Below are 26,890 nucleotides of genomic sequence, written 5' to 3' on the forward strand. Positions count from 1 at the left end.
TAGTCATTCATTTAACGTCTTCAAATATTAAGTATCCTGCAGTACAATCAATGAAGGGCAGAAGAGTGTCTCCTCTAAATTTCTAGTGTTCCTTCATCTTGAGAGTGGCGGCCATGGCTCATGTAATTAGGTTGGCCCCTGTGCCAGGGTGATTTATGCACAGCGCAGATGCCCCTCGGACATTGTCTTTATCACTCCACCAAACCGTGCTGAGCTCTTCATCGGGACTGAAGGATAAGTATATCCCATGGGTCAAGCAATCAGGCAAATATTTTCACAAGGTAATATCACAGCTCAGGAGGGAACAAGTCGGCAGGAAAATAAACAGGAGGAGCCAAGAGAAGCAGCTTTACTGATGGAGCTTTAACAGCCACCATTCTGGGGGAATGGCTTGTTACAGTGTGTTAAGGCTGTTAAAGACACACTTGAGTATGTTTTCACAATGATTGAAGCTGTGAATAGTTTTTTTCCATCTGCTTTTTTCTTTAAAAACATATGAAGAAATTGCAAGTGCTTTCATTAAAATTAATAAAGTCGTAGATTGATTCTCATCTGCAGATGAACTCAGGGTTTCCAGCACTGATTGCATGTCTAAGACTGACATCATAATGGAACAAGTGGAAGTACATGGGCCGCCAGTGGAGAGGGACGCTCCAACACTCGGGGCCCTTCACATCTTTGCTCGGCCTGTTTAATATTTAACGTTTCGCAGCTGACAGCTGCTCAGGCTGGGTCATTAGTAAAGAATGCTACACATGCAGCCACTCCAGCCTGGCAAGCACATGCTTTGGTTGTGCTGTTGTTGAACACAGGCCTGCCTAACACAGCAAGAGTCGGAGGGAGGTGGGGTAGTTGGCTCTTACACTGCCGCCGACTGAGTGTGGTGACACTGGGGTGAGCGGGGTGGTATCTGTACTTCACCGGCAGGCTTCGTGCCCGCTGAAGTTGACGAGTCTCCTCTGCCACGCCTGGCAGCCGGCCGACCTGGGCCAGGTCTCTGGAGCCCACGAGGCTCAGTTTCAGGGCAGAGGGCTTGCTGAGGGGCCGTAGGCTTCCCTTGCGATTGTTTACCAAGGGAACGGGGACAGCAACAACTCTGTGGGGGCCCCTAGAGACCACGCTGGCTGAGACATGGTTCAGTTTGGCTGATTTGGACTGATAAGGTGGCGGTAGGGTTACAGGGCTGCCGTTTACTGCTAAATGAAGAGGAATCAAAATCAACAGATGTATGATTTTTTAAGTCAGCTCATACGTTCTAAAAAAGCAGCATAATCTTCTGTTAGAAATGGTTGAATGAATATAAAAAATTTAGTCATTGGCACTACATTTTTCTTCAGTAGATTAATGTTTTAGTTTGCCCAGGAAAACATTTAGTGCTTTGTAGAAGTGTTAATAACACTTTTTCAAATTTTGACAAGTTTCATAAACTAATACAATACAATGTTTTCATTATTTTTATGCGACAGACCAAAACATAATATAGTTTTAGGAGTTGTGAAGTGAAAGAAAAATTATATAAAGTTATAAAAAAAAATTAAAAAAAAGCTTGGTGTGCATTTATGCATCTACATTATTCTTATGCCCATAAATACAATCAAGTGCAACCTACATTAAGTAGTCACTTAAAAACAAACATGTGAAAGAAGATGCTTTGGTCAGATTAGATTAAAACTGAACTTTTTGGTCCTGGTGCAAAATGCTACACATAATGAAGAACTAACAGTGTTCATTACCCTGAACGCACCATCCCCACAGTGAAACATGTGGTTACCGCATCATGTTGCAAGGCTGCTTTTAGTTAGCAGAGACAGAAAAAACATGGCCAATGCTTACAAATTCATGTTTACAAATGGTCTTAATCCAATCTGAGTTTGAGCTTTGTTGCAAAAAAGAAAGTACAAAAATGTTGATCTCCAGATGTTATATAAGGACCTGCAGGTATAAATGATGCCAAAAGTAGTTTTCCAAAGTATTGATACAGGGTGCTGAATAAAAACACACATTACACTTTTCATATTGCAAAAACACACATGTAGCCTTTTCCTTTCACTTCACACTCTACTTTGTGTAAATCTATTGTATCAAATAAAGATAGAAAAAAAATTATCAAAGTTTGTTGTTTTACATAAAATCTTGAAAGGTTTGAGGGATATATAAACGCTCTTGCAAGGCGCTTTAAGTTAAGACTTCATTTAAAGTGACTTTAATAAGACTTTTATGTGTGTGTGTGTGTATTAATGAAACAAGTTAATAATTAAAGTACAATCACTAGTTTGGGTGGGTAACTCTTTCTGGCACAAGAATGCTAATATCTGAATAATTGAACAAAACCTCATTTTTATTTAACGCCACTTAACCAGCTCATATTCACCACAGACGAAATGTTCCTTTTGACATTTTACTTTGATATTTATTATACACATAAATTAATAAACCTGCTTTCAGGTGCTTTAGCGATTGTTGTGCCACAAGAAGAAGGAGGTGACACTGTGAATTATAGCAGCCACGGCTGCTGTGTGCAGCTCGTCACTGACAGAGGACGGGGAGTGGAATTCAGGCTAAGGCAGTGACAATAAAAGGAGGTAAAAACTAGTGACGATAAAAGAGAGAGAAGAGGAATGCTTATTTAAACTAAGGGGAGAAAAATGTCTGGAAGCTAAAACTGGAGAAGAGAGATGATTATTCTAACAGTCAGCTGTCTAGCAGATTATCCTCCCTGTTTCAGACCTCCTCTATATCTGCCTCACGTCAAACATGAGCAGCACTTCTTCAGGACAACACAATGTGGCAGATTTGCTGCACAGATCCTTTAAAAGTGAAGTGGATGACACTTGCCTGATGGCTAAATAAAAAGATGCCAAAATATTATATCAATTCTTACTTTTATATATTTATACATTATTTATTTCCAGAAGAAAAAAAAACATGCCATTTTGGGATTTGCACATATGTTTACTCAAAACATTTTTGTTACATTTTGAATTTATCAGTGATTTAATGTATTCACACATACAGTGAGGCAGCAGCACCCCTTAGTGGCGACACCCAGCCTAAAGAATCATTTTCCTCCGGCTTTGAATGCAAAATGCAATAATGGATTATGACAGAGGAGATGGTTGAAATGCAGCAGGTTAGAGAGAGATCAGGTGGTGACAGTTGCGAATGCGCATGTGGAAGTGTTAGAGAGAGACGTCAGGAAGAGGAAATCAGCACTTACTTGATTTGATATATCCATTATAGCTATTTTTAGCTGAGGAAAATACAGAGATGAATAAGAGGTTACAGGGGAAAACAGACAGCAATGAAAGGCAAATTAAAAATGAAAACAGTGGATTGAAGGTTGAGGAGTTTGTCTTTTAAGGCACTGAAAAGAAATCCAGAAATGAACCTTGAAGACAACAGAAATTAGAGAGTAGAATAAAAAAAGAAGACGTTTATGTTGGATAATTATTTTTTAAAAATGAATAGATTTTGATGTCAAAGCTGAGATGCTACAATGTTTTTACACATTAATTAATCAGACAATTAGTGTGTTTGTTAATTGACTGTGAAAATTAGCAAGCAAAATAAATATATAAATCACAATCTAATTAGTTTTTTTTTCTGAGACTTTAAAAAGAAAATTGTTGGTAATTGACCCCCAGAGTCCAGGTGGCACATCAAAATGATTTCCTAAAACCTTTGACTAGCATTTCAGCTTTCTCAGCATCTTTCTGAGAACTCTAAGGAAACCTTTGTAGGTCAGATTGGCTGTTACAGGCCAGTAAAAACAGCACTCTGAAAGTTTATTTACACGTATCTGCTCAGTGGTTTGTATGGGTGAATACTCCAACCACAACCCACACCTCCAGGATCTTTTTTTGACGTGAATTTGCTCATAATCTCCTCAACCTGTGGTTATCCCTGCTGCTAGTGTATCTTTTTTCCTCCCAAAAAATCCTTCCCACTCAACTTTCTGGTGATATGATTGCTTACAGCACTCCATAAACAGCCAGCCTCTTTAGCACTGCACTTTTGTAGTTTGCCCTCCTTGTTAAGTCTGCTAAGTCAGCAATTTTCCCTGTGAAAGTGTAGGCCATAATATCACATTTTTGTATTGAACATGTTTTTTATTGAGTTTGGGGGTAATTTCCTATTTTTTGAGAAACTGTAGGTTAGGCTGCATTAAGTGCAAGCCATAATTATGAACGTTTGCAAGAAAAACATGACAAAAGTCTTAAAATGTGTCTGTACGAAGCTCAAATGTTCTGATTGTTTTAATGTACAACAAAAGTCAAATAAATTCAGAAAAATAAGGAACATACATTTAAACAATATAAAGTTAGTGTATATTTTTAAGAGGTTTCTGTTCCAGCATTATTTATTATAGTCGTAATTAAAATGTCATCTTCTTCAGCTCTTACAACTTCAAGAAGGTTAGCATTTGATTTTGAGTTTTGTGTTACCAAAATAAATAATCAAACTGTTCCTTAAATCACTTTCTCATTTGTCAGATTTCCCCCTGAGAACCAGCATGAATGTGCAGACGTTTGTGTGAGTCACTTTTTTGTGTGTATGAATCCCACACTTGCTCATTAGTGACTTATTTCGACCCCTTGCTCACAATAAAGGTCATGCATTGAGCTTAAGGCACGGTGGTGACAGCGATGTTCAAACAGGGACCTTGCTGGTCCTGGCATCTGTCGCCTGCAATTGCAGGGCGCGAGCAGAGTCACAGGACTAACAGGCTAGCATCTGTCCCACAACCAGAGTAAAGCAGAGGAGGGTGGGGGCATCTTGGTTTGCCTGGTGGTTACGAACTGTCAGGCTGAGTTTCATGATAACCGGTAGCATTCCAAAAATGAAAATGCAAACATAATTTCCACGTCAGGCCGCATAAGGCCTTGCTCTGTGTGTCTTGCGCACTGTGTCGACAGCGGATGTGCAGCCATGCCGGAGCTCTCTTAGGCAGGCGAATCTCACAGCAAACAGCCCTGGAAGACACGCCGAGGGGTGGAAATGCCCAAAGAAGCTTAACTCCACTCAGAATGGTCTTTGATCTGGAAATATTTACTAAAATTGTATGGCAGTCGAAAATGTTTTCCAGCAAACTGCTCTGAAACCTCAGACACATTCTGTAAGTCTGCTGCCATGCATCAGGACAGCCTCCCCCCAGCCTTTAAAGGGAAGTCACACCTGAATTAAAGATTCCCGTTCATCTGAAATCAATTCTTTTACATTCAATATGATCCAGCACTCTCTGTTATGCCACATAAGATCCAGCTCTGTTCCAATCCTCTTACTGCAGACTTCACTCAGGGTTAGGAAACTAAAAGCTGGAAAGCACATCCAGCAAACACAGCACTGGTTTATCTGCTCAACATGTTGCTGATTTTACCCTCAGAGCTTTTCATCCTAATTTAATAAAGCCACTACATTAACCTCAATATGTGCTGAAGTCTCCTAAAAGAAATTCCCCTCAGGTGTTCTCAAGATCACTTTTAAATTCTCGGTGCCATCTACTTTTAATAATATCTAATCCTGCATTTCTCATTTCTGCAGGGTTGGTTAGTGATGTATTTGGATTACATATATTGTATTCACTTATTCTTGGGAAAACATGAACAAACTCTCTTCAAAATAATCTCCAAAGTTCATGCATTAAAATCCTCCAAAAGTGACTTTGTGTTGGTGTGTGTGTATCTAAAGTTTGGCTGCAGGGATGAGTACAGGAGGCTTTATTTCTTCTTCTAGAAGAACAGTTACTGTTCGTCCTGCAAAGCCTTAACTGAGGAAACTCAACGTTTGGTTAACTGTTTATTTAATTTATGCAAAGGCAATTTTTGATTGACAATTTCTAAACAAAATACCTGCATGCCTCACAACAGAGAGAAACAGCTTCCAAACGAGACAATGCAAAGGGAAAGACAAGCACCAGCTGACCCAACAGTCAAAAGGCTAAAGCAAACATCTGCAGTTCTGGTCAGGAGTTTAAAAAAAACACTCTTAACAGGCACAACAGTCATGTATTTGAGCTTTTAAGAATTTTTTTTGAATGGTTATTTTTTTCTGCTTGAGATGTTCAAACAAAAACTACTAAATATGGGTGCAGATATCTGTTTTTATTGCAGACCCACACAGATTTATTTATACCTACAGGTCTGTTTTTTGATCATCTTGCCAGAATTGGCAGAGTTCACCTACACTGGTTCCAAAATTTGATAGGTGTCAAAAATCCTGCCAGTTTCAACTCTTCTGACACAAACTATTCAGAAGTTTGAAAGGATTTAGATAAACTAGGGAGATACAAATAAAGAAAGTTCACTAATATATGTCAAGAGATTCTAGGGAGTTGATACAATTTGTTAAAAATAAAAAATTTAAGGCTCTTTTATGATTTGAGCAAATGTCCCTGGATAAAACACCAGGCTAGCAAATTCAAATGGTAGTTATCCTTTTTTAAATATTCCACAAATGTGTGAAGAAGTGCACCCATAACAGCTGCACGGCTAAACGCTGTACCAATTTTCAAATGTAATGGCAGCATTAGCCCATGGGGTTGTAGTACCCAACTTCAAATCTAAATTAGAAGCTGCTAGATCGTTAAAACTTTGGCCATAACTAGGTGTTGCAACACCACAAAGACCAAACAACCAATTTAAACGTGCGTCTAAGTTTGGTTGTTAAGTCACACTGAAGTTGTGCATTGTAAACTTATTCCATGCTGAAAAAAATAGCAACTCTCGCAAATTATTAAAAGTCCAAATTACTATGACGCGAGAAGGGTAAGTAAACTTCTGACCTGAACTATATGTTCTGTAAAGTGAGGACACGGCAGCTTAAGCCAGAAAGAGCAGAAGCCGCAGACACACTGCAAAGTCAACACAGAGCACAGTGAAGAGCACACGTCACGGCGACAACTTACAGGCACGTAAAGTGGCCGAGCAATCATTAACAGAGAGAGCAGAGAGTGGGATGTCCCAATGAGGGGAGTCCAAGTTACAACGCACTATAACTGGCATGCAAGAGCGCTCCCATTTTGAGCGCCTGCGATCAAAGCAACATGCCAGTCTCATTCTCTTGTAGGCGGGTGTCTTGGCTACAGTGATGGGTTCAGACGAGAGGAGAGGAAGAGCAGGTTAATGTGGAGGGTCGCTATGGGGGAGAAAAGGGCAAAGGCAGGCAGGCTGCAGAACAAAGCCTTTGCAAGAATGAACATGTTCAGCTTTGTTGTGACAGATTACAAACTTTAAAACTTGTTTGGATTTAGGTTTTTTTCTTCCAAATTTAACTTTGTGGAACAATATATTTCATGCCTTTACCCCTTCACCATCATCTAATCGTGACCCCAACAAGCTTATGCTCACTACTTTCTAAGACCGTCATATCTCAGCAAATAGTCATAATCTTGCACTATGCTATGAGTTAAATCCAAACACTTCTACAGAAAAATGTAAGTTAAAGGTACTATTTTCACAAAAACAAAAATAAATCTTATATTGCATACAGAAACCAGAAAGAGACATTCTCACAGTTGTACAAAACAGCACAAGGTCACAAATTATTTTGACATGACTCCAATAAGATGTGCAGTTATTATTTCACTGGTCAGTGGTGACACCTTGTGGTGAAGTTGAGAACTACTATCTAAACTTGACAGAATTTTCGTAATTAATTTACTTTTTCTCATATATATGCAAAATTTTACAAATAAAATATTGTTAAGTTAAATGTACTAATATTTGTTATTTATGTAATTGTCAGTCTAAAAGCGACACATGACAATGACAGGGGTCCAGGCAGCAAACATCCATCTTTACATGCAGCATTCACTGTGCATTCAAACAGGTCGCTTCAGTCTGGGATGCAAGTAGCAGGCTGTGTTTTTGTAGCAGAAATAAACCCGCATTACTCACAATATATCACTAGGAAGTGAATTTTTTAAATGTTCCGATGCAGCAAAAAAAAAAAAAAAAAAAAGAATATATAAAATATGAAAGTTATGTGTTGGTTTTAATAAAATAAGGCAAATAATTTGAAGATGAGTTAATAACAACAACATGATTTTTGTTTTCTCGTCTTATATATCTAATAGATCCATCTGGGTGTCTGTGGTGTTAACAGTCTGTCTGAATACCTGCTAACATGACAGCATGTAAAAGTTAATTAACAGAACAAACATCGAGGTCAAAAACTAAGACAGCGAGAGAACATAAAACACATTTAAAAGGAATTCAAAAGATTCAAATTCAGACGAAAACCCTGAAAGATTGTACTTGCTGTTAAACTGGTGTTGACCTGAGAAATCAAACTATAAAAGTTAGCAGGAAGGCACTTTGGTCTATACTAGATGTTTTTAAAAGTCTTGTCCAAATAAATTTGACTTTGTTAAAAGTGATTAATTATGTATGTGCTTGTCTTCAGTTCATTGGAGAGAAGGGGCTGATAAGAGTATAATTATGATTGTAGCTGGAGAAGAAAAATACTTAGAGAAGCAACTGTAGTTTTTAAAATCAAATATCTCTCCAGCTCTACCTTCATCTCAACCTGTACATAAATTAAAAGTTAAATGTTTTATTGTATAATAACTTACATTTCTTGCATCCACATTTTTTTATTCTTTTGGGATCCGTTATATCATCGTGACAGGCCTTGCAGTAAAACAGCGCCCTGCAGAATAAGGAGAGAAAGAGAGAATGAATTCATGGTGCTGTTTCAAGTTACTATTGAAAAAAAGTTTGAAGACGGCTGTGAAATTGGCCCAACATGAAATGCAGATAATCTTTGAATTATATTCGAAAGAGTCAGTACAGTTTATCGGGAAGAGCCACACTAATGAACTGTACATCACTGTATGAAAAGAGAATGTACATTTTGTGTGTGAACACTGTTGATGAGTCTTTATCAGAAATGATTCATTTCAGCATTACAACATTTGTATGTATTGATTAATTTTACATTAATTTCTACCTTCCACAAAATTTCAAGTTTTCTGGAAAACATGTTCATGATCTTGTATGCTCATTTAAGAAAAGGACTGTAATGTGTAACTATCAGATACTTTTAAATCTCCAATTAATCACCTTTTTACTTCTTTGGCATCACTTGCAATGAAGAAGCCCAGGGTTCCCTCCTCCATTTTCACATGGTTTCCAGGGTTGATCAAAGTGCTGGGAAGGTAGGGCAAAATGTTATTCAGTCCAAACTACCAGAAGTTACACATGCTGCGGGAATCAGACGTTTAGCTTCTATTTATTAAGTAGAAGTAAAACTTCTAATGAGTGTAAAACCAAACTGGTTCAGTGTACCTTAAGGAATCACCCATTTCTGTTTTCATTATCAGTGTATGCTGCGAGGATGTGATAAACCGACTTAAACATCAGTTACGTACAGATGAATTGGTACCAGAAACAATGAGTTGGCATAGAAACAATGCTTACTTGTGACTCAAAAATGCAATTGTCTAATTTATAGAGGTTTGTATAGCTGATTTAAAGTAGCTTCACAGTATAGACCAAACTCTGCATTTCCTAATGAATCCAAACAGCTCAAACAATCCATTTACCTGCTTTCCCTTTGATCAGACTTGTACTCTATAGCTATCAAGAGTAACTTCAACTTCACGTAGCAGAGCCTGCAAAACATTATACCAATATAAGATAAGAAATGAAATAGTTCACTGATAATCACACTCCTCATGAAAACCATAACCAGAATTGAAATATATTTTGTATGTCTGCTGGTTTTAATAGCCTGAATCTAAAGGTTTACCATGTAATACAGTTCTCATCTTTTAATTTTAAAGGTAAAACATTTTCAATATGTCAGAAAATATACAATATTTTGATAAAAAGGCTTGCAATACAATAGTGTAAAATACCTGCATAAAAGGAGGAAGTAAAACATTAGAAAATAATGCTAATATTTTACTGCTTACTCGCAAATGACCGGGAAGGACAACCCAACAAAGGCACTTGACAGGTACTCTGTGTACATCTCGTTGGCTACTCCTTCAAGGTAATACTTCTGCCATGTGTCCTCCTCAATCTGCAATAGAGAAGATTTTTTAACAAAATGTGAAAGTGGTTCATTTAAGCTCTGTTCACATTTTGTCACATTACAAACACAAACGTCAATGTATTTTAAAAGGGTCTGTTGTGATAGACCAACACAAAGTAGTGCATATCTGTAAAGTGAAAGTAACATGTTTTTCATTTGTATAACTTTTTGAAAAATGTGCCATGTATTATGTACTTTTGTTTAACCAGTTTTACCCACCTATTACATGCATATTTTGTAATAGGTGCAAAATATGCACCTATTACTCCTAATCACTTATTCTGATGCCACAGACAGACGAATCCTAGCTGCAGGTACCTTGATAAAAGACCTCATGGAGAAAAGGTTGGCCAGCATGGTGGAGAGCCCTTGAGCTAGGCAGCTCTGGGCAATGAACCCAAGTTTCAGCTCAGCAAGGCAAATGGCATCATCCCCTTCTTTCCAGTTCCAGCTTGGGATGTTCAGAAGGTGAGCCTGTGTGAAATGAATAAAATGCTACTCATTGCACATTTTTAGGAAGATTAAAAAACTTAAGTGATTGATCTCAAGACAAACGCCTTAAAATATTTACAGACAACAGAAACGTATCCACAGTGAGATGAATACGAACCTTATTGTGGTACTGCAGCATCTGCGTTATTATTCTGATCTTTGGATGGTAGTTTTTGATAGATATTACCCTAATAACAGACAAAAGGAGCTTGAATCTTGTATTATTTACAAAAAGTGGGTGAAACACAGTAATGCACAGCTGGTAATGCACATCTGAAAGTCTGATTTAAAAACTGAGTGAAAAAGTGAACTAGTTTTAGAAACCTCATGATGTTGGATGCATCTTCGGCATCTGGGTCAGCACAGTATTTATTCGCCAAGATCAGGCAGGCATCAGCTGATTCAATCTAAAAATTGTACCAAGCAGACGCACAATTTCCCATAATGCATATCGTAATCCGACCTTAAGATACACACAGAAGAAGGATTATATGTTACCTTCACTCTGGCTAAGTCGTGAGGGTTCAGGACAGAGCCCTGGTAAAATTCGACTTGGGTAAAATGACGCTTGAACAAGGCTTCCAGCTCAAGATTAGGGGAAATACTGAGGAAGAGGGAGAAAAAATACTCACAATAAATAAGAAAATTTAAGAAGATGCATTTCTAATGTAAATTTGTTTTCACTTGCAATCCACAACAGTACAAAGATTTTCACTTACTTATGGAGAAAAACAATTTCTACATTGACATCATCCCTGTCCTTGTGTAGGAAGTCTTTGAGGAAGTTGGAGACACTCTCGAGCGTTATGTGACCACAGACCACGATGTGCCTGGAAAACGAGGGGCAGAGCAACAATAAAACTAAAAGGCAGCAAAAGATAAAATCAACAAAGAAAAAAAACAAACTATCTTTGTGTTTTTTATTTTGAGATCAAAGGGCTGTGATGAAAATTTAAAATTTATGTAAATGTGAATAGGAAGGATGTTTGATGTTCCCATGATGAGGGAGGATCATAAATGAAAAGGTCAGAGGGCACCATGGCTTTCAGCATCAGATTATAGCGGATCAGTTTTCCACAGATGGAGATTATAAAATCAGTACATGGTTTATCTCCATTCCCACTTCATACAGTCTCTATGCATAAAGAACCCAGATTAGTTTTAGTTCTGCCCTTCTTCATATTTGTCTTCATCAATAGTTAATTCAGATGATTGTCTTGATAAATGACTCAGCTCTGTATGGAGAATAAAAGACTTTAAAAGGCCAGAGACAGTACACAACACACCAGAATCCCACTTTGTTTTTCACTTTTGTTAAGGAAAACAGAAAAGCAGTAGAGGAGGAAATAAAGACGACAGAGGAAAAGCACAGAATAACTGCCAAGCACAGACACGTTACCTGTAAGTACCTATTCATACTTAAGGTAAAAGTATTTCTCATTAGAAATTAATAATAATAATAATAATAATAATAATAATAATAATAATAATAAAGCTTGAGACTATGGTTTAAAACATGACAGAAAATTCATATGTCCTCAACCCACCCACAGAAAAAATGACAAGCTGATAATTCTGTATGGAGATCTGAAATATGCCGCTTTTATTTTAAACAAACAACAAACAAAACACTTTTATTCTATAGGTAAAGTCTTTTGTCTGTTATGCAAGTAGCTCTTTGTGGTCCTCCAGTAATGCATTGTGCCTTTGGAAGCAGGCTCTGCACCAATAAACAGAAAGAAATGTGAGTTACTCTAAAAAAAAAAAAAATGAAATAGAAAACAAAGTGAAATAAAGCAGAATGTGAACTAAATATGCAACGAAACACACACTTGAGTTATTTTTGATCATTGTTTTTAGTAAAACATAACTAAGTTAAATAGAAAAAAAGTTGTTGATATGGTGAATCACTTTTCATTTTTCATCAGCCTGGTCTAATGTTGTCAGTAGAAAACATATGTGGATAAATAGTTGGAAAAAAGAAATAGTTGCTGGTTTAGCAACAGTTGTGGCTTTGTATCATTTACTTTTTTTTAACAGATCTTTCATTATAGTTTCCACAGCACTACAATGACATTAACTCAATCAGAGTTGTGATATGGCACATTTATTCCAGAATTAAATTAAATGTGAAGTTACAAGACATAAGTGAAGCAAGCAGTTTGACAGAAAAAGTGAAAAAAAAAATAAAGCCTTCTTTAATTATCTTAATAAAACAGAGAGAGAACCTATAATTTATTATTCATTTCTAACAGAAACATGTATGTCAGTCCTCTCATTCAACTTTTGGCAGGAAAGCAAAACCAGAACACAAGATTTTCCAGCATGTCAAAGGATTATTCTTTAAATCAAGTATTTTTTTTTTTTATGCTGAGGGTGTAAGTCAGACTGAAGACAAAGGCCAAGAAAAAGCAAAGCAAGGAGAGTAAACAAGCAGAGGAGGGCAGAGGCAGAATTTTAAGCTGAGAAAAACGGCACATCTAAGAAGCATGAAGGAATTGATGACATAAAGGAGAAATTGGGGGATTCCGCTACTTTTTTTAGAAGCCGTTAAAGCAGAGCTCTAACATAGACTTTTTTAAAAATTAATTTAATTTTGTAACATTACAACAGCACACTTCAAATAATTTTTGTTTAATGTTATAGATCACCACAAAGGAGTGTATTATTGTGAAGAAATGCATCAAGCTTTTCAAGGTCAGGGAAACTGGAAGTCAGTCGAAAGACGAATCCAGGAACAACAACCATATATGGTTACATGAGTCACAAAGGAATGACTTTACATTTTCAAATGGCCCAGTTAAAGTACCGACCTAAACCAAATTGGAGAATTTGTGGTGAGACCTGAAAACTTCTGCTCATATTATCTCAGTCCAATCTGACTGAATCTGATCCATTTCAAAGGAACAATTAGAAAATCTTTCAACTCTGTACAGCCGATAGATTCCTAAAGTTGTAACATGACAACATTTTAAAAACTTTAAGATGTAAGAATGCTTTCTGGAGGGCACTGTGTAATCACATTACTTGTAAATATATATTACGATTATGATCATTTCAGAAGTTGTACAGCAATGTATAAATTTATATCTACTCATATATTTATTTGGTGTGAGGGGAAGATGAAAGAGTAAAATGAAATAGTAAATGAACGATTCACAAACAACTGTAATACATGTTTGATTTTCTCATATATGTCAAATACAACTGTGATACATCCATCGTTTTTGTAGATTTACTAACTTCAGCTATTAATTAAATTGGTTATTCTGTAGTATTTGGTTTTGTCTTTAAATGTTTACTATTCTATCTCTTTGTACTGACAGTGGGAGAGTTAGTATATTTAAAATAGTTAAAACAGCTTACTTTATGATCATTAGCAGGTGAACAAATATACCGTTTTTGAAAAGTTTATATTAACTCTGCATATGCATACATTTTCTACTACAACAAATGAATAATCACAGTTTACAAACAGTGAGAAAATTATACACATGCGTAATTTAAGCATGGCAAAAAATATATATACCTGCACTGAAAGACAACTTCCTTATCAAGGCATTTTGTTGATTTTTTGCATAAAAAATCTCTATTGTCTTCTAATGAAGGAAAACCTGTATATACAGGCAAAATTAATTCATATTTGATTTAAAGTGAGTCATATTTCCAAAAGGAAATGTTTCCATGCTTTCCAATATTGTAGTTTTCAAAAAACCTTTAGAGTATCTTCCTAACACTCCTTGTTAAGATTTTAGTTCCTTTACAGTGTAGGTAGTCATTATCAAATGAACAGGAACAAAGACAAAACATACAAAAAAGCTGAAGCAATGCAATAAATACATTAATCATGGCCAAGTTCTTCAGTCACGGTGTGACTTGTGTTAAATTATTTAGGTCTCAAATTACTGTTTTGTATTTCACATAAAAGTGAGCACAAAATCACACCATAAAAAGTTATTTTTTTTATTTATTCATCTTTATTTGTTTTGACTTACTTTCTGCCTCTGGTCGAGTTATAACTCCCTCCATATTTCTTCCGATTAAGGATGAGAGCAGCAATTTCTGGCACGTAGCGAGCAAACATGGCCTACATGCATGAAAAAGAAAAAGAAAAGGGCATGCAGAGAAGGTTCTACTGCGGCGGAGGCAGTAGAGCCTCCTTAAATACTTACTTTCTCCCATTAACAGCACTATAGGAACCACCATATTTCTTGCGGTTTCCTATTAACTCTATGATTTCAGGGACGTAGCTTGCAAACATGGCCTAAGGAGAGGATAGAAGACAGAAGAAGAAACTAAAAACGACAAGCATAGAAGAGGAGGTCCGATGTTTTCTCTGCAAGATGATAAATTTGAAATAGAAACGCAGCCACAGAGGCAGAGATATTACTAATATCTGTTGACCAGTAAGAAGATTCTCCTTAAGGGAAACTGAGTAAATGTAAGCTGAATATAACTTAAAGTAATTTCACAATTACATTCCAATTGTTTAGAAAGAATGAGGATGAAAAAGGACACTAAAAGGTTACTATTTACAGATATTGGAAGAATAAACGTGAAAAAATGACAGCAAGTGAGAGATATGCCGATCTGTGGTAGAAAAATAGAAATTATGAAAATCAAGAAAAAGCCTTATGTGCCATGTTTTGTCCAACAAACACATGTGTTGGGCAGATTTAAACACCACAACTTAAAGGATGGCAAACATTAACACTGCACTACTGCACTAAGGCCCCAATTCCTTAAATATCTCTGAACCTAACATAAAACAAACAGAATAGAAAACACTAATATTTTCAATCTCCTAATTTTTGTAAATAAACTTGTTATTCTGCATTGCAGCGCTAGTGTTCAATTTAGGTCTTAACCCTACTTGTTCACATTCACTTTGTCTCAATTTCTTCATTAGCTACTTTTATTAGTGCTATTTTGTTGCCATTTGCTTTCGCTGCTTATTTTCACCATTATTAAAAGTTATTTTCTTCATCTTAGCTGTTTGCATGAGCTTTTTAAATTTTGGAATAAAGTCGTTTTTAATGTACTTAACTTGAAATTTGAAATAGGTGTGAGCATCAACTCTTCCCATGAAATATTAGTAATACCCAACTGTCAACCCAACTGCCATTTGCTCTTTACACCCATTTTTTCACTTCCCCTCCATCCTCTCCTTGAGCCTTATTTTAACACTATTGCTACTTAACTGGTAGCAATAGTGTTAGAAAAACACATAAATAAACTCAATGTTTTCTTGTAAGCCCAGACAGTCTTTTCATTTATCACTGTTTACAAATAATTTGCCAGGTATTGTATGCAGGTCAACAAATATATTTTGCCAACAACTCATTAATTAGAATTTTATTGTTCCTTAACTGCTTACTGAATTTATGTACTAGTATTATGCAATGAGTAAAGATGGCTAGAAGAACCTAGGCAGAGTGAGAGCCAGTAATGTTGCAGCATCCATAAATCTGCACTTTAGTAAATCATACCCAAATATTTCACTGTGTTTGTTGAATGGGGAAAGGAAGGGTGGTACTATCTGAAACTATAGTACTCTTATAATTATTAATAAACTAAACCTGTTAGATATCTCAGATACAAAGTAACGAACAAGTGCAGTTAGGCCCAAAATAATTTATACCCTTGGCAAATTAAGATTGAAAGTAATTTTTATAATTTCAGCATGTTTCTTCTGATTGAAAGTGATAGAAAACATTTTTGCGGAGGCCCAACCAAAGTCTAAACTTGAATATGTGTGGAGAGTTAAAGAATAGACTAATGGGAAGAAGGTACTCCAAACTCAAAAACTTTAGCTCATTGCCAAAGATAAATCATCAAAATACCAATCTCAACAAGCAAACAGGTAGCCATTTTGCACATTTTCAGTCTTTTCACGTTGTTGTATTATTTTTTCAAAAATTCTTGTGATTTTATTAGAAACAAATTTCACGCAGGAATAAAAAGCAGTTAAATCTGCCAGGAGTATAAAAAATTGGGGCTTAACGGTACCGAAACAAAATTCACACCCGTTTACATTTTTTGCAGTATTGTGTATGATTCACACAGTACTTGCAATGCAGCATATGTGGGTGAAGTAGTGAACAAAATACATCATAAATGAAAGTCAAATGGTGTACTGAGGCCCAGGATTTAACACCTTGAAAGATGAGATATCTGGGTAAAAATAGTATTTTAAAGCAAGAATAACAAGAGAGATTTTTACCAAACCACCAAGGATAAAGAAGACCATAAACAAGCGGCCAAGGGTGGTTTTTGCATAAACGTCTCCATAGCCAACAGTCGACATCGTAACCATGAGTAGGTAGACACATTCCCAGTAGGAAAGTGTTTGGGAATTTTGGAAGTTTTCCCAAGGATCCCCTGAGTTTTCCACCTGGAAGAGAGGTTGAAATTTACAGAAGCACAAAAATGAAAATAATCCAAGTATGTTATGCTGAGATTGCACAAATATGTTTACCTCATTTCAATTGTGAAATTATCAGACTGTTGAATATTGTAAGAGGTTATTTTTTCATTATTCTGTTCAGCCTTTATGTAAAATGGGGCAATGAAATTAATGTAAACACATACAGAAACCATTCAACTAAACGAGGCTCGTGGATCCCTCACAGTGCCAGACTGCTAAACCTATATGAAATCTTTGTACCATTAACATGCGTTTCCTTCAGGTGCATCTCAGTAAATTAGGATATATAAATACACATTCATTTCAAAAACATGAAATGAATGTGTATTTAAATAATATTTAAATAATAATAAAAAAACCTAACTTTGGTTTTCATTAGGCCATAACCATCTGACTTAACAAAAATGCACTCCTGAAAATTATTGCCATGTGAATAATGAATCTAAAAAATAAACATATTTCATTTTTTGAATTGATTTTTTTAAGAATGTTATTATTTTTCATAATATTCTAATTTACTGAGATGTAGCTGTATATAGATGCCAATAACTTACCAAATGAATGAAGCCAGCTGCAGTTAGCCATGTGCTTATGAAGATTGAACATAAGTTCACCAACTTAATGGAGTTGCTGTTTTTAATTACACACACAAACACAAGCAAAAAGACAATAATATATTATATCAACTGTCATTTTTGTTTTACTCACTGGGCGTCACTTTTAACAGAAATCTAAAAGTAAGATGCTCAAATCCATCATAAGTAGTCATCAGTTTTTGAAACAGTTATTTACAGTGTATTGTACTATATATATATATATATATATATATATATATATATAGTACAATACAATACTATATATATATATATATATATATATTATATAATATATATATATATATATATATATATATATATCAGGAACACCTCATAAATAAACGCCTTGCAAAAATAATAATTTTGCCAATAAAAGTGATTCATGGAATTCTAAGCAGACAATATCAACGCTGTCCATGAGTGACATATAAAGTGTAAGCCTCTATACATAATATATATGTATATTGCAGGTCTTATTGCAGTAACATGTCCTTGCACAAACTGTGTGTTACTTTCATCTGAGTCAATAACTAAGAGGATTATTTTGAAGGATTTTGTTATGCTATAATCTTCCTTACATGACATCTGTGTATAAAGCTCTAATTCTGAGCAGCAAACGCAAAAACAGAAATCTGGTTTAATTCAAGCTACTTGGTTCAAGAATTATTCTTTCCCATTAATCAGTTAAAAGCACATTTTACATTCACTTTACAACAAAACATCCCACCAGTTCATTTAAAACAGCAACTGAGTTTAACATTGCTGACTGAGGACATGAAGAAAAATAAGAGCAAACATCAAGACTCTTACCTTGTCTTTAGAATATTCAAAAACTGTAAAATTTCTGAGAACTGTATCAACCTTAAGGCTCTTAAAAACCTCAAACCTGTGAGAAAAGAAATAAAGAAAACGTTCAGAACTTGTAAAAATTACATCAGAAGCAACAACAGCATTTAGTCGTGGCTCGACATTGACAGCATCATACCTTTCATACTTTCATCCATATTTATCAGCTTTAGTGGATTCATAATGATGAAAAACAAAACCAAAGCAGCAAGCAACTCTAAGCAATTAACCTATTAAAAGCCAATGAGAAAAATCTAGTTAAAGACAAAGCAAAAAAGAAGCTCAGCATCATTCTCCCGTTAATTCCAGGAGCCTCTTGTTGGGTCGGCATCTATCCTACACAAGCATCATTCCTGCTAGGCAAAACTGTGAATGTGGAGGAGATGAAAACCTGGATTAGAGTAAAGACAGGTGGATTCTGTCAAGCCAAAGTGAATCGGTAAACAGTGGTGACGTCAAATCCTAAATTACAGGGTATTTATAGAAGAAGAAGAAGAAAAAAAAAAAACACGTCGTTGACTGTTGCCAAGAGTTCAAGGACGACATAACCAATGAAACACAACCAGCCTGAGCTTGAATCCCATGTGAAATGAGCAGATTTTTTTTTTAAAGCATTTTAGTAACAGCGTTAGTAAGGTCCCGAAATGAATTACAAGACTGCTTATGGTGATTATTATTTAAAGCAGGAATTGAAAAATGAAACCAAACACACTCATTCAAATCTCAAAGCTTTATTTTGTTTTGCTGCCAAAAACAAATGATCAAATTATAATATTAGACTAAAATGTTCAAATGAGAACAATTTATTGAAGAAAAAATATTTATTTATTGAAGAACAAATCAACCTGGCCCAAAAGAGGCATTAACCCTATGTAAATTAATCATGATTATTTTTTTTTCAATAGATATAACAATGACAGAGTTGTGCCTCAAGGATCAACTTGTCACTTAAACTTGTTTGACAGCATGAAATAGGCAAAAATATCTCAAAAAGCAAAAATATTATGCCCCAATGTGTAGAAATTTAAGAACAGATCACCAGTAAAAAACAAACAAACAAAAAAATACTTTAAAATGACCTAGTCAACTCCAAAACCTTCCAGTATGGCTAAATTACTAGTATTTAACTGCTCTGATCCAGCTAAGTAAAATTTTTCAACCTAAATTATGAAGGAGATGAGGTAAAAAGAATATTTTAATCCTTGATTCACTACAAAAACTGCAATGAAACAACTTTAGGATCACAATATGGTCTATAGAGAAAGCTAAGAGCAATAAATTCCTTCAAATATGACTTTGACAATAATAGAAACAACATAAGAAATAAAGATCTAAAAATTATATTTGAAATTTTTATGGCATAAAATTGAGATTTTTAAATGTAAGATTTTTAGAACTATTTTTTGTGCTTCTGAGTTAATCATCAGCCATGAAGCTAAATAAATAATAAAAATAGCCAAAACTGCCACATTTGAGAGAAATTGGAATTAAGTGCATTTTTATCTCCATTTGCATTAACTGAACTAATTATTTCCCACCTCAAGTTATACAAATGTTACAAAGCGAAAAAAGGAGCAATAATAAACCATTTTCATAGCGTGAACTCTTGTTCGCCTTTACCAAAGCTCTACTGTAAGCATTTGCCAGGCTGGCAGCATTTTATGTCACCAAATCCTGAACCTGCGCCAGCTGACCCAACAACTGATGTGCCAATCCTCCACTTCCTCTCTGTGGTCTTACCCCAGTAAGAAATCAAGTGGAAGCATCCACCGAGACTGAAGCAGAAGCTGTCCTGGTCCTCTTTGTCGGGGACCAACCCGTGGCCCATCCTGACCCGGTAGCCCTTCTGGAAGAGCTCTCCAGTCGATTTCTTGCGTCTGGTGGTGTTTTCGACCGCTTTGGAGTGCATGTCCCCATCGGGGCCCTTGTACACTAGCATCTTCGTTGGAATCATGTCTAGAAACTACCGCAACAAGCTTACAGCTTCAATGAAACAAAACAAGAAAAAAGAGAAAAAAAAACACTCCTCTTCTCCCCTCTTCTGAATCAGGCTCATTAAGTAAAATCAAGTAGAAAGATTACTCTACAACAACCAAAATCAGCTGTTTCTTTTGAAGATGTATCGCGTTCCGATTTCTCTCAGACCTTTGCAGCATTCTCATGACGATTCACTGCAAGCTTAAAGCAAGCCCTTTTCCCATCAGGATATTAGAGTGTAAGCTCCTTTAGGATTCATCCTAGGAAACGAAGAGGCCAGACTGCATTCATGCCCATCAGTTGCTTTTACAATATAACCCACATCTCATCTCAGTGACTCTAAAACTGCTGCTCATGGACAAAAGTTCATTCTCTAATCTTGGACGAGAACAGCTTGTATCTTTGTTGCACACAATCATTCAGCAAAGCCGTACATGGAACACTGAGAAGTTCTGGCCATACTAGTGTGTGTGCGTGTGTGTGCGTGTGTGTGTGTGTGTGTTTATGCCATAGATTCCCAAATAATCCCTCAATTAATCGCAGCCAATGTATTAACTGTAATTTGAGTTGACGCCGAAACTAAATGCGTAACATGTGAGATGTCAACATAAATAGAGAAAATACAGCAGCTGATAGATATTACTCCGTCTGTCACTCAGTGTCACAGCAGAAAAAAACTCCACAGGGAAGATTAATCCTTACAGTGCATCTCACAGCGGGGGTTACACACAAAAAAGATAATTTCACTAGATTTAGAGAGGTGTTTTCTGAGGAAAAACAACAACTTCACATATTTGAGTAGAATACAAATAAATAAGCTATTTTGCAGGTTTTCTCCTTGATTTTTTCCGTATTAAACTGCATTTATCTCCCCATCATTTCTGAGCAGGTTCCTTCATTCTGCTTAGAAATTGCATGATGCTACCTCTATAATGTTTTGCTGAGGTGGCGGAGTGGGGGTATTTGGGGTCATCAGGATGCTGTATTACTTTTGGACCACACATGTGGGCCAAAAATTCAATTTTGGTCTCATGTGACTAGAGTACCTTCTTCAGCCGAGATTAAATCCTAAACACGTTTCAATAGCTTCAATGGTGAATCTAATCTCTCTAGTGAGAAATAAATTTGCTGCATATCCATCAAGAGGCAGGTGGTCACTACTTGTCATTTATTTGACTTATGAAGACAAATGACTGAACTCAATTTAATTTTGGAAGCATCAGAGTAGATACGGACTAAATACAAAGGCCACCAGACCAGAAACGAGTTCTTTTTTTTTTTGTATGTTTTTATTTGGTTTGTAAGTTACATTATAATTTATTACTTTGTATTGGTGCTTAGCTAAAAAATTCAAGGTGTAAGCACATGTTTGCAAGACACAACATTAATCTGATTAAGCAATAATTAGTATCTTTGGTCTAATTACCTTAAGATTCAGTTTTAAGACGAATTAATCATTTATGTTGGTGAAACCTTAATCTCTGAAGGTTCTGACCTCAAACAGAAAATACTATATGAAAAAAATCATTGAAATTTGGGGACATTATATATGCGCAGTGGACAGTTTAATAATAAAAGCCGCTTGTGTTTTTAGATTTTATCTCTGAAGGGAACAAAGCTGCTGAAATATTAAAATCATATCCCAAGAAGTAATGCTTCACTGTATTATTTTCATTGTCAAAGATTAATGCAGTACTTGTATGCTCTGCCCGAGAGATCAAATCCTAAACACTGCACAAAAAATACTGACTGCATTAACGCCTAATATTGCTTTCATGAAATAATAGATATTGCTTAAAATGTCACATTCCTCCTGGTATGTATGTCAAGCACCGCTGAGCATGTTAATGAAAGAGTATTTGTAAATACTGAGAGGGAATCTGTGTCAAACTGCAGTGACAGCAGGATCAGCAGATTGGAGGCCTGGGTGAGCAGCATGTGCAGAACATACAGACTTTGGATGAGAAGAGAGAAAATCCTGAGCTGCTAATGACCTTGTCACCTGCTTGTCCCCATTTTCACATAAATTCAAGCAGCAATTATGCATTTTCATTTCCTCCCTGGTTTGGGACAAACAGCGAATATATCAGTACAGTTAAATACAAAGCATTGAGTCATTCAAGATTGAAAGGACAACAAAAAAAAGAACACCACCTACACAAATGGTATCAACAATGAGACGCAACAACAATGCAGCTGTGCTGCCCAAGCAGTTTGAAGCAGGAACTTGAGAAAAATAAGCCAAGATCATTAGGACTCGAATTCTCAGAGGAATGTTTTTTTATTATTATTGTTATTATTATTACTGTTGTTGTTGTTGTTATTGTCTGTGTCAGACAATGTTGATCTAACACATAAGAACTAGTTTGAAAGTTAATGTGAAGATGTACTAGATGTACAAATACTATTTGCAAGGCACTGTGTTCCTGTTCCAGAACAGTGGGAAGGGCATAGAAGTATATAATAATAAAATATATAAATAATATATTTTATAAGTATACTTTCACACAAGCTTCCTTCAAGGAAAACTAACTCCAACTTGCTCTTGTTGCTCCCACAGAGTTTACAGCATGTTGCACAAAGCAATGACTTCCTCTGGTGATCTGTAATGTTCTAAATGGCCAGCAAAATTCAGAATGTCCACTAGATGGCAGCATTAGCCAAGAACAGGTCCTGCTTTTGTTTAGGTTCACACCTCGAGTTAAAATATATTGGCTCAGGGGGACATAACAGAAGACAATTGCACACTTTCACCTTTCAGCCCATTTTGTCTAGATATCTATAGCTAGGGACACATGTTGCTATAAAAAAAGATTTTCTGTTATTGCATATACCAAACGATGCTGAAATTCAGCAAAAAATAAATTAATAAGTTACCTGTTGTAATCCTGTAATTTCTCAAAGACCTCTCTGAGTGATGAGCTTCACACATTTAGTAGATTAACTTCTATTCTAAGCTTCATGCCACCAAACAAAGCCTCGTCATTCTATTCACTTTGTTCTTTTCAAACGACAAATTAATAAGAGTGTTTTTTCAGGTATTGCTTAAAATCCTCGATGGAGTTGAAGGGGATCCAAATGAAGCCTGATGGTGCTTGCAAGCCAGTGTTAAGATAAGGAATCAACCAAAACAAACATTATTCAATGAATGTAAATCAGTGCACACTCTTGTTATAAAAACAAACTCTGACACTCTATGGAATCAAACTAACTTCCAAATATATGAATTTATCTGTATGGAATTCGTGCAGAGAGCAAAGACTTTCCTTCATCAAAGGGTTTAAGCTTTTCTGGTTTCCTTACCCAGCCAGCTCCTGTTTAGGTACACCGACACGAACACCGGAGGAACTGTGAAGAAGTCCACCACCGAGTTCACCTCCAGCCAGAACCATAGCTTGTCATTGGCAGCAATAAACTGTGAAAATAAAGAGAATGTATAAAAGCATACATATTAAGATTAAATTTTCTAATTCAGTTGAAAAATAGGAACGTTGCACACAATTCATACATTTTAAGCATATATTTCTGTTGATTTTCTGAAAAAAGTTTGGAAACTTCAAAATAATTTTTACTCATCAACTGTACAAGAACACACAACCAGATACTTTTAAGTTCCTCAGTCTGACTTTTACTTACACGCAGGCCGAAGTATAGCAAGAAGAACACGTTGAATGCCATGTCGATCTGCAAGGTGAAGTCTTTGTAGAAGTTCTGGCAGTCCTCAATGGGACTGTGAGACAAAGGTAAAAAAAGGCATTTTATTTTCTTGAGAAAATTCTGACAGATCAAAATTTGCAATGTGTTTGTAACATAAAGCATAAAACAGATGCATTCTTCTTTTCCTGAAAATGCATGTTTTGAGGACTTCCAACAGAAGAGAAACATAAGTGTTCAAAAAAGGTGCATTAATTGGTATTTCCTTGTTTTAATCTGTTGAGAAAATGCATGCATTCATTGTAACACAAGCAAGAACTGGTTGATATACCTCGTTAACCCTTAAATAACTGCAAAAATCTCCAAGGAATTCCTTGTATTCCAGGAGTGATCGTTCTCAAATAAAAATGATGCTGCTTTCCTCTCAGACTTGCATTACGCATCCTATGCACATAGCAGGATGGAAATGCAGGGCCAAAAGCAGTAGTTTAAGGGTTAATAATGCATGCAGGAGTCATGTTTTCATCTATGAGGTCAGGCAGCCAAAGCAAGTGCTAGCAATGTAGTGAAGTCTCACCATCATAAAGCTTGTATCTGGCACGAAGAATTCAAATAAAGAGACATAATTAACCAAGCAGAATGAGTAAGTAATTGGTTAGTGTGATTGTGTTCCAATATTCAAGACCTGAAAGTTAGAAATATTTTTTTAAACGTATCATTCACAGCTGAGATAAAAAGAAAGGCGTATTGCATAAGAATTAACTATGATAATGATAAAAATGGTTAACTTAGTGCACAGTTTTAATGTGAACTATTTATTCAAATAAAAAGATCAACAAAAATACAACAAAGTAGTTATTAATTGGAAGGATGATGGTTAGTTATGTTAAAAATGCAGTAAAGGGCCTCTAAAAGCAAGCATTTGAATATGTTTGTCTAAGCTTTTGTGAGTTTAGATTTTTTGTTTTTATGTTCTGCTGTTTTTCTAAAACAAGAATGGAAAAAATAGCCAAAATAAAACTGCTGGTCAGCGCACGGAAAATTTTAGAGATGGTAAAAAGCAACCCCAATGATGAACAAATGTTCTTACAGTTTATGTGACAGCTACCTCTGATATATAATGTTTTGTGTGAAATATGTTGTGAACCACATTTCACTGACATTATCTAAACGGACAACAATCATGTTGCTGTAAAACTTTACAGTTTCACAGTTTATAAAGTTGTATTTTTCAAACGACTGTTGAAGTTGGGATGCGACCTGGGAAGGTTTCAGGCTTGCCAGACACATTACTGGTTTTCCACCTCCACTCACAGTCTCCAGCAGCGCACACCAACAGTTGCAAATTCCCACTGTGCTAATACCTCCTGGATTATAGCACATTGTTTTTGTTAAGTAAAAAAGCAAAATCAAATAAAAATAGATTCACTCCGATAAAACACTGTCTTTATGGAGTTCCTAAAGCAGGATTAGGTACCGAGGGATTATTTTTGAACGGAGCTGATGCAGAGCAGTGACATTGGGTTGATATTCTGTTGATGAACGGAGGTCGGCGACGTTGCCTCACCAGAATTCAGAATTTAATCAAGGTGGTAAAACCCTGTAGACGGCATATTTTAAATATAGCTTCATTACAATTATAGCTACGTCTAATTTGTTTCTGTCTCAATTTCTAAAAACTGAGCGATAGTAAAATAAATCTCTTAGAGCAACTTTCTAAAAATAATAAGTTGATATTTCACAATTAATTAATGTTTTTCGATCCACTGAACTGGTGTTGGGCCATTCTGCAAATGCAAAAAACCCACCATTTTTGTGACCAAGGTATTACTGAGGTCATTATTAGCTGCACAGATTCTGTCTATCATATTTAAAATTTGGTGGTATGACACTTCATCTCTACTCCACTTGATGAAGTGAGTGGAGATAGAAAAACACCCAATTGGCTGAGCAGTTTGTTGTGATGTCTCCTCTCCTAGAGCCTCTGACTGCTGGGAACCTGTACTGAATTTTAGAAAAGCACAAAATTCAGAAGAAAGTTTGTTAATGCTTTTGATCATAAGATCAAATTTACACCTGCACTCAGCAGCAGTGCAAAATGTTTGTGTTGCGTCTTGTGCTGTGCTAAGTTATTTTACAAGCGTCTGATCTAATGCTGACCCTAAAACAGAAAGCAGCTCTTTTGTCATTGACAGTCATGGAGCTATATGTCTGCAAAAACCAACTCCATTCTGAAATTCAAAAAAAATGAACAGCAGCACATTTTAGATACCTTGCAATGTTTCTGATGGTCTTATGTAAAAAGCTGAAGGATTACCTCTGCGGCTACAAAACGTCAAGATCTACTTTGTTTTTCCTTCGTCCTCTTACTTCTAATAAATATAACAAAGGAACACTAATGTCTATAAAAGTAGGTACCACAAAAAAGACAGAGGCAAAAGCCCTTTCTGCCACTCAAATAGTCCCTCATTCACAGTAATGACACTTCAGCCTTGCAAATCCCTTTTATTGCAGGGTGACAGAGCGTACCATGGAGACAGACCTGCAGAGCAGCATAATTGAGTTCCAGGCTGATTTGGGAACAGAATCAATCCCGATATGGATCGGAAAGTCTCATTGCTCACAGAGGCACTCATCTCACACGCCCACCGTAACGTTCCTCTGATCATTCCAGACTCAAATCAGTCCAGTCTCAGATCAAAGATCTTTGTTGCCTCCTAATTACTCCAGATTTGACTTGTTTTTAACCTTAATCTAAATTTGCAGAAGGAAAGATGTTGGATCTTTACCAGCCTTTGGCAAACTTTCATCTCCCTCACAAACAACAAGGGGGTCAATTGCACTGCATACAGCGCTGCTT

General features: G+C 36.0%; 1 protein-coding gene across 18 annotated transcripts in view; it reads right to left on the minus strand.

Moving 5' to 3' along the window:
- LOC129367878 (calcium-activated potassium channel subunit alpha-1-like) overlaps positions 1 to 26,890 on the minus strand; it is an 89,056-nt gene that overhangs the window by 21,365 nt on the left and 40,801 nt on the right. For 6 of the 18 annotated variants that reach the window (XM_055042510.1, XM_055042514.1, XM_055042509.1 and 3 more), the window contains 17 exons: positions 24,013 to 24,106; positions 23,680 to 23,791; positions 18,364 to 18,439; positions 17,512 to 17,587; positions 16,754 to 16,924; positions 14,703 to 14,794; positions 11,250 to 11,360; positions 11,029 to 11,134; positions 10,855 to 10,937; positions 10,649 to 10,718; positions 10,357 to 10,512; positions 9,917 to 10,026; positions 9,545 to 9,613; positions 9,063 to 9,149; positions 8,573 to 8,649; positions 6,905 to 7,078; positions 3,218 to 3,250 (listed from right to left, as the gene is read on the minus strand). In XM_055042510.1, the coding sequence (XP_054898485.1) occupies positions 3,218 to 3,250; positions 6,905 to 7,078; positions 8,573 to 8,649; positions 9,063 to 9,149; positions 9,545 to 9,613; positions 9,917 to 10,026; positions 10,357 to 10,512; positions 10,649 to 10,718; positions 10,855 to 10,937; positions 11,029 to 11,134; positions 11,250 to 11,360; positions 14,703 to 14,794; positions 16,754 to 16,924; positions 17,512 to 17,587; positions 18,364 to 18,439; positions 23,680 to 23,791; positions 24,013 to 24,106 (1,697 nt within the window). Of the gene's footprint in view, positions 1 to 3,217; positions 3,251 to 6,904; positions 7,079 to 8,572; positions 8,650 to 9,062; positions 9,150 to 9,544; positions 9,614 to 9,916; positions 10,027 to 10,356; positions 10,513 to 10,648; positions 10,719 to 10,854; positions 10,938 to 11,028; positions 11,135 to 11,249; positions 11,361 to 14,525; positions 14,618 to 14,702; positions 14,795 to 16,753; positions 16,925 to 17,511; positions 17,588 to 18,363; positions 18,440 to 18,538; positions 22,806 to 23,679; positions 23,792 to 24,012; positions 24,107 to 26,890 lie in introns of those variants that run through there. The other 12 variants (XM_055042521.1, XM_055042518.1, XM_055042526.1 and 9 more) reach the window with 7 other exon arrangements.

The sequence above is a fragment of the Poeciliopsis prolifica genome, unplaced genomic scaffold (genome assembly GCF_027474105.1).
Source record: "Poeciliopsis prolifica strain line A6 unplaced genomic scaffold, Auburn_PproV2 SCAFFOLD018, whole genome shotgun sequence".
In the NCBI taxonomy this organism is placed as follows: Eukaryota; Metazoa; Chordata; class Actinopteri; order Cyprinodontiformes; family Poeciliidae; genus Poeciliopsis; species Poeciliopsis prolifica.